General features: G+C 46.1%; 1 protein-coding gene across 1 annotated transcript; it reads right to left on the minus strand.

Annotated features, from left to right (window-relative positions):
- Positions 1-4,967: 4,967 nt before the first annotated feature.
- LOC123143252 (protein trichome birefringence-like 12) lies at positions 4,968-8,341 on the minus strand. Its single transcript, XM_044562106.1, has 4 exons — positions 7,739-8,341; positions 6,466-6,603; positions 5,769-6,018; positions 4,968-5,682 (listed from the first exon to the last, which is right to left on the minus strand). The coding sequence occupies exons 1-4, from the start codon at positions 8,254-8,256 to the stop codon at positions 5,395-5,397; spliced, it is 1,194 nt and encodes a 397-aa protein (XP_044418041.1). The 5' UTR covers positions 8,257-8,341; the 3' UTR covers positions 4,968-5,394.

Consider the following 8,341-nt stretch of genomic DNA (forward strand, 5'->3'; position numbering starts at 1 on the left):
TGACAACACTGGAGCTATTGCCCTTGCGAAGGAGCCCAGGTTTCACAGGAAGACCAGGCATATCAAGCGTCGCTTCAACTCCATTCGTGAAAGTGTTCAAAATGGAGACATAGATATTTGTAAAGTACATACGGACCTGAATGTAGCAGATCCGTTGACTAAACCTCTCCCTAGGGCAAAACATGATCAACACCAGGACGCAATGGGTGTTCGATTCATCACAATGTAACTAGATTATTGACTCTAGTGCAAGTGGGAGACTGTTGGAAATATGCCCTAGAGGCAATAATAAATGGTTATTATTATATTTCTTTGTTCATGGTAATTGTCTATTATTCATGCTATAATTGTATTGTCCGGAAATCGTAATACATGTGTGAATACATAGACCACAACGTGTCCCTAGTAAGCCTCTAGTTGACTAGCTCGTTGATCAACAGATAGTCATGGTTTCCTGACTATGGACATTGGATGTCATTGATAACGGGATCACATCATTAGGAGAATGATGTGATGGACAAGACCCAATCCTAAGCATAGCATAAAAGATCGTGTAGTTTCGTTTGCTAGAGCTTTTCCAATGTCAAGTATCTTTTCCTTAGACCATGAGATCGTGCAACTCCCGGATACCGTAGGAGTGCTTTGGGTGTGCCAAACGTCACAACGTAACTGGGTGACTATAAAGGTGCACTACGGGTATCTCCGAAAGTGTCTGTTGGGTTGGCACGGATCGAGACTGGGATTTGTCACTCCGTGTGACGGAGAGGTATCTCTGGGCCCACTCGGTAATGCATCATCATAATGAGCTCAATGTGACTAAGGCGTTAGTCACGGGATCATGCATTGCGGTACGAGTAAAGAGACTTGCCGGTAACGAGATTGAACAAGGTATTGGGATACCGACGATCGAATCTCGGGCAAGTAACATACCGATTGACAAAGGGAATTGCATACGGATTGATTGAATCCTCGACACCGTGGTTCATCCGATGAGATCATCGTGGAACATGTGGGAGCCAACATGGGTATCCAGATCCCGCTGTTGGTTATTGACCGGAGAGGCGTCTCGGTCATGTCTGCATGTCTCCCGAACCCGTAGGGTCTACACACTTAAGGTCCGGTGACGCTAGGGTTGTAGAGATATATGTATGCGGAAACCCGAAAGTTGTTCGGAGTCCCGGATGAGATCCCGGACGTCACGAGAGGTTCCGGAATGGTCCGGAGGTGAAGAATTATATATAGGAAGTCAAGTTTCGGCCACCGGGAAAGTTTCGGGGGTTACCGGTATTGTACCGGGACCACCGGAAGGGTCCCGGGGGTCCACCGGGTGGGGCCACCTATCCCGGAGGGCCCCGTGGGCTGAAAGTGGAAGGGAACCAGCCCTTAGTGGGCTGGGGCGCCCCCCTTGGGCCTCCCCCCATGCGCCTAGGGTTGGGAACCCTAGGGGGGGGAGCTTCCCCCTTGCCTTGGGGGGCAAGGCAACCCCTTCCCCCCTTGGCCGCCGCCCCCCCTTGGAGATCCCATCTCCCAGGGCTGGCGCACCCCCCAGGGGCCTATATAAAGGGGGGGAGGGAGGGCAGCAACCTACAGCCTTGGGCGCCTCCCTCCTCCCCTGCAACACCTCTCTCTCTCTCGCAGAAGCTCGGCGAAGCCCTGCCGGAGACCCGCTACATCCACCACCACGCCGTCGTGCTGTTGGATCTCCATCAACCTCTCCTCCCCCCTTGCTGGATCAAGAAGGAGGAGACGTCGCTGCACCGTACGTGTGTTGAACGCGGAGGTGCCGTCCGTTCGGCACTCGGTCATCGGTGGTTTGGATCACGGCGAGTACGACTCCGTCATCCACGTTCATTGGAACGCTTCCGCTCGCGATCTACAATGGTATGTAGATGCACTCCTTTCCCCTCGTTGCTAGTAGACTCCATAGATGCATCTTGGTGAGCGTAGGAAAATTTTAAAATTATGCTACGATTCCCAACACCACCTTCGTCCAACCTTTCCCGTATGATAATCAATCGGCTTAACTTACTTACCTTCTGAATCAATTTCACTTTAACTTACTTACTCCGTACATTAAAATCTCGTCCGCATAGTATCAAATTTCTGCTCAAAATATGGGTAAACCACGGGCAGGAATGAGGAAGTCATTACAAAATCGGCTTAACTTACTTACCTTCTGAATCAATTTCACTTTTACTTGCTTACCTTTCTAAATCAATTTCACATTCTATACACAAGGAAATGACTCAAAATCTCGTCCAACAAGTCAAAACCTCTAGCCTGGCTCGGAGAGAGAAAACCTACAACCTTCTGTTAAGAGTTGAATATTGGTCGGACATTAGGTCAGACATGGATATGAAATTCTGAGCGGTGTCCTACTGAGGGCTTCAACCTTCTATTAAGAGTCGGATATTGGTTAGCTATTGGTCGAAATGTCCGGCCTTATTTTTTCAAGCTTCTGTCCTTGACGTTGCTTCGGGTCTCCATGTCGGCGGTATGCCATGAGCAAAGCTCAACACCGCTTCTGGACCTTTGAAACACCATCCAACCACATAGATCAAGGGAGACGTAACCTAACAAACTCAAAACTGGTCAGACGTCACTGATCGGAGAACGAGCCAGAGAACCAAAACACGAAACGGCGTTATCCACTCCGCCATAAGACACCTTCAGCGACCACCCTTATATAACATAAAGATGCAACCAGATCCCCCGCTCCATAAAAAGCAGCGATAAGACAATCCCCCACCCTCTATGCCGCCACGAGTTTTTTTAACATAGTACAGACGCAAATGCTCATACAAACAGAGATATTCTTATCCCTATGAATGCACGCACGCACACCCTACCCCTATGAACACCTCTAAGAGACTGAGCTGGCACGTCATCTTGAGATTGACGAAGTCGTCACAGACGCCTTCGTAGTCGATGAGAACGTCTCCTTCTACTGGATGCACATCGCTAGAATGGCTGAAATAAATCCAAAAAAAATGCCAGCAACTCGCTGGAAGGTCTGAAATAAATCCAAAAAATGCGAGCACCAATGTTAAGTCTGAGACATAAACTCTGGTGGGCAAAAAATACTATTGTCCTTCTAACCATCCAACCACAGGTCTATGCCAACACAAGTTGGACCAGAGTCGGGGAAGCATCATTCTTAGCCACCATTGCCACCACTAGGAATGAAATTCTAATCCAAAGAGACTTTAGACTTGACACAGCGCTGCAACGCATTTCGGAATTTTTTTCATGCATGCATTCCAATGGTGCTAATTCGTGTTTGTTTCTTTTGCAATATGCGTAAGTTTTTTAGGCCCTTCGGACTACACCGCTTATTAGAAAGCATGACTGCAGTGTCAGAGGTAAACGAGAGAAACAAAAAGGACGTGGATAGGGAGCGTGCGGGCGCTGGATGGAATGCTCGAGCATACCCTCCATATAAGGAAACTGTTGTGCCACATCATCCTAGTCTGTTAAAAAATGAAAGTACATAATCCTCAAACCGAACGCTATCTCAGTCAAAAGTGCACATGCATTTATTTGGGGTATTATTTTTTTTAAAGCTATAACTATTGATTTGAGCTTCATAATTTAGATCCGTTTCCATCACTGGGTTTCTCGTGACGAGTTCTTCAAAACTAGATCACATATATTGACAAAGTTTTTTTAGAGCAACTTTGGATGCAATGAAGGCAACGTCAGTGTTATAGGAAAGCAACTCCTTTTTTTTGCATAGTATAACCACCTATCGACGAGGAGTCCTTCGAAGTTTGTTACACGACTACCAATTGACTAGCTTCATCTTTAAGTAGCACTATAGGGAAGCAAACTTCGATTTTTGGTCTAGTGGAACCGCCTATTAGGTTAGTTTACGTAAAAACGAGAAAATTACATGAAACATGAGGCGCCTTTAGTGCTACATGCAAGCAACTTCAATGCACTATGTGTACATGTGAATTTTGCTAACATTATCCCAACTTGCCTATCGTTGCTGCTCAATCGCTTACGTTTGATGCTCAGTTGCCTATAAATACTATGAAATTGCCTACCACTGATGCCTAGTTGCCTGCTATTGGTAATTAGTTGCCTGCCGTTGCTGCTCAGTTGCCTAGAAATACTATGAAATTGCCTACCATTGATGCCTAGTTGCCTGCTATTGGTAATTAGTTGCTTGTCATTGCTGCTCGGTTTCCTATAAATAATATGAAATTGCCTACCATTGATGCCGAGTTGCTTGATATTGGTAAGTAGTTGTCTACCATTGATGCTCGGTTGCCTACAATATTGTGAAGTTGCTTATCATTTTTTGTCTAAGTTGTCCACAAACACAATGAAGTTGCCTACTGGTGATGTGTAGTTGCCTATAATTATTATTTCAGTTGCCCAGAATACATGGAAAAGTTGCCCATTAATGTTGCTAAGTTGTCTATCTATGAAACTAAGTTGCTTATCATCCAAAAATCATTTTATGCAACTAAGTATGATGTTAAGCTACTCCTCAGTCATGAAAGGCAACTTAGGATAATGTTATCCTTCCTCGAAAACCTAAGTTGCCTACAAGACTATCAACTTAGAGGCGAAGCTAGTTTCGGTGGGGAACTTAGAGGTGAAGTTAGTTAACTTGGTAGTCATTGTAGCCAACTTCGAAGAAATTTTAGATGATAGGCAGTCATCCAACGTAGACTAACAGGAAGTTGCTTTCCTATAGCATTAAAGTTGCTTCCCTTTCATCCAAAGTTGCTCGTAAAAAAAGTTAGTCGAAACATACTCATATGAGATCTAGTCTTGAAGAGCTCGTCGCGGAGAACCTAATGGTGAGAGCAAATCTTAATTTTGATGATTGGTTCAAAAGTTATAGCTTTTTGAATTTTGAAAATGTAAATTAAATGCGCACGTGGGATGTTGTGGGGTGTTGCTGAGCTGGAGAAAGAAAAGGACAAATGACAAGAGCGCGTGATCCCTTGTCGTATAGCGTGTGCGCCCGCTAATACAAAATCGTGCAGCTGCACTTTTAAGAAATTGGGAAACAAAAATTGAAGAACATAATCATGCAACACTCAACATTCAGTGGCCGTGAGCCGAGCCGCACGTTCAAAAATATGCCGCATTTACAGTTACAGAGAGATGCCTAGTTGCAGTCCAGTTTTACGTCTGGAATTGTGAGGGCTGCAATTTGTTCCAAAGCGCAATCCCAATATCAGTATGTGACAGACCAACTACACCAGCATTGTTTCTCAAAACAAGATTCTCAGCAGTCGGCTCGCGGCGCTCTAGTGAACGATCTCATCTCGCCTTCAGATGAAAATTCAGGTTCGTATCGTTCCAAGCACCGAGCTCAGCATTATCTTCCTTCCAGCAGACAATTTACAGGCCTGAACTTCAGCGCACATGGCGTCAACCTTCGCCCTGCTTGAAGTAGTGCAAGATCCGAGCGGCCAAGATGTCAACCCACGTGTCTGGTACGCCGGGCAGGCACCAGTGCATGCAGTCCTGCCCCCAGACCGCCACCGCGTCCTTCTTCCCGAGCCAGATAGCTGGATGGGCGTCGGCACGGAACTCGCTCATGTAGGTCAGGTTGAGCAGCTGGATATCCGTGCCGACTAGAGCTTCCTCGATCACTGAATTTACTAATCTCGCTTCCTTGTTGACTCCCCCAAACCTGGGATCGAACCAAGAATCCAGCTGCACAGGATTTTAGGGGGGTCATGACTAAATTTTTTTTTTGAGAAAAATGTCAGATCATGAAAAGCTTGGACCTAGAATGGTACCTCGTGTTCTTCGAGGAGCCTCTTAGACAAGCAACTGCCGTTGTGATCCCATTCGCCTCCATCAAAGTGCCTGGGTGATTGTGTGCGCCACAGCTTCATTGTTGTACTTGGGACCTCCCTTTCGATGTACGAGCTCATACTTTTGAGGACTACCTTCAGTCCATCAAAGATGCCGAGTGGAGGCTCGATTGGTTTTCCTCCTCGGTAGAAAACAAGGGGAGTCTCTTTTGGGAACTTATCTGGACCCCACCTGATAATGAGAAACAGTCATGACTCATAACCAAACTACAAATATAGTTGCCACAAAATAGAAGAAATGTATAAGAGCAATACACATAGCCATGCTAGTTAACACAAGATTTTTATTTCACAATGGTAAAGTATACCCAGAAATTTAAAAGAAATAACATTTCAACACTGAAAGGAAAAAGGCTTTTTCTAGACACAAACAGCCCAGTTTCCAAGTAGTTCCAACATAGAGAATATGCAGTGTTAACACTTACTTCCTCTGTAAACTAATATAAGAGCGTTTAGATCACTATTTCAGTATTCTAAACGCTCTTATATTAGTTTACAGAGGGAGTACTAAATATTATCTTACGGAACTCATGAAGAAACTCAGTACCCCTTGAACGAAATTAAAGTTTCACCCTATGTTAGCATGCACACAGTAACAAAACATCAAGTAAATACTTACCAGTGTCCAGTGTTGAAAATGAGTACGTCGTAGAAGTTGGTGATATTTGCCCAATCCTCAGCAGGAATGTCAACATCAACTCTGTAAGTTCCCATTATTCCATCACTCTGAGGTTTGGAATTCTCTACAGGCTGCCACCTTTGTATCATTAGTTATCACCATGTGAGTTTTAAGATTTTATCATATAAAACATATAGTCCTGCTCGTGTACAAAAGCACAAATGCATGCAGTTTTGCAGTTGAAATGTCAGATGCTATCAGTTTAAGTTTAATAAGTATGATCTTTTAAATTACTGATACAAAAATCCACATTACTGAAGCTCATACATCACGAAAGTAACGGAACTGTCTATGCATTCCTAACATATGGATATAGGAAATAAAACACGCAGTAACAGTAGGATAAAATGCTAACATCTACAAAGAAATCATCAAAGTAAAGGATGTGGCAGGCAATCAAATTATAAGGATGTTCCGATAGGTAGATCCCAATTCCATAAAATTGACAAAGATGTATTCTTCTGCATTAATATACTTCTGCATCTGGAAAATGCTTTTTCTTGTGTGGATCTGAGAGTAAAGAGCATGTGTTGCAACCTACAATGAAAACGAAAGCAATAGCACAAGAATTCACTGTTCAGAAGGCAAAACTACAGAGTTGTACTCAGCAGCCAACCACTGCAGAGATTAAGCATGTAGCACCATGACGCACTTGCTATGGAATAATTCCTGATTTCTCTAAGAGAGCAGAACTACCGCCACAGTTAAATTTGAGTCCCTCACACACCAATGATCATGATTCATGAAGCCAACCACAGATCTTCCAAACCAATTAACTAAAAGTGCAACTCATCCAGATTTCTAGAGGGCAAAACTAAAAGAAATGCATCACCCTAATTATCTTCCGAGAATATCTCAAAAGTACTGGTATTGCACACTCATGTTTGCGACATCCCCTGTCACGGTAACTGTCCCTGATTTACCAAACTTGCTCTCTTTTACAATACACATATCACAAACAAACCAAGCAAACTGAATTCTTATAAGCAGCTATATATGGACACATCTAGTTGTATCCATCTACAATTCATCCACCCTACTAAGGAAAACACAAAGATGCATTCTAGCTGTCCGGATCCTAAATGCAACTATCCTAAGCAAGATAGATCTAGAGTTCATCCTAATCAAAGTTTCTCACATAAAGCATTGATCTTGTGTTGAAATCTACAAGAATCATGGAGCAGCACTGAGCAGACATGGTGGTAGGACTCACGTGTACTTGGCGAGCAGCACGGCGCGGTGGTACCCGACGACGACGTTCTCCCGGGGGAAGTACCCGCCCCGCCACGCGCCGCGGCGCTTCCACTTGCGCGCGCCGCCGTCGCCGGACCGGAGCGCGCAGAGCAGCGCGACGACCAGGTTCTCCGACAGAGAGTCCCCCACGAACCCGATCCGGCGCCGCCTGGCCGCCGCGAGGAACGCGGCGGGATCGAGCCTCGGGATGGCGCCGCAGCGAGTGGGGGCCCAGGAGAGCGCGGCGACGGGGCGACGGCCGTTGCGGAGGCAGTTCCAGGCGTTGCGGTGGAAGGGGCAGGACTGGCTGTAGAGGGGAGGCGGCGGGGGAGACGGGGTCGGGACCCAGCGGCCGGCGGTGGCGTCGGAGGGGGCGGCGCCGCAGGGGATGGGGGGCTGTGGCGGGGGCGGGGGAGGGGAGGAAGAGAGGAAGAGGAGGACGGAGATGGTGAGGGTGACGGGGAGGAGGAGCAGCAGAGGCAGGCGGAGGCGCGGCATTGCGGGATGGGGTCCGGCCGGCGATCCCCCGGCGGCGAGGCGGATGAGACGAGGGAGAGAAGGGAAAGAAAAGATTTTTCTGTTC

Source organism: Triticum aestivum, chromosome 6D (assembly GCF_018294505.1).
Source record: "Triticum aestivum cultivar Chinese Spring chromosome 6D, IWGSC CS RefSeq v2.1, whole genome shotgun sequence".
NCBI classification, from domain to species: domain Eukaryota; kingdom Viridiplantae; phylum Streptophyta; class Magnoliopsida; order Poales; family Poaceae; genus Triticum; species Triticum aestivum.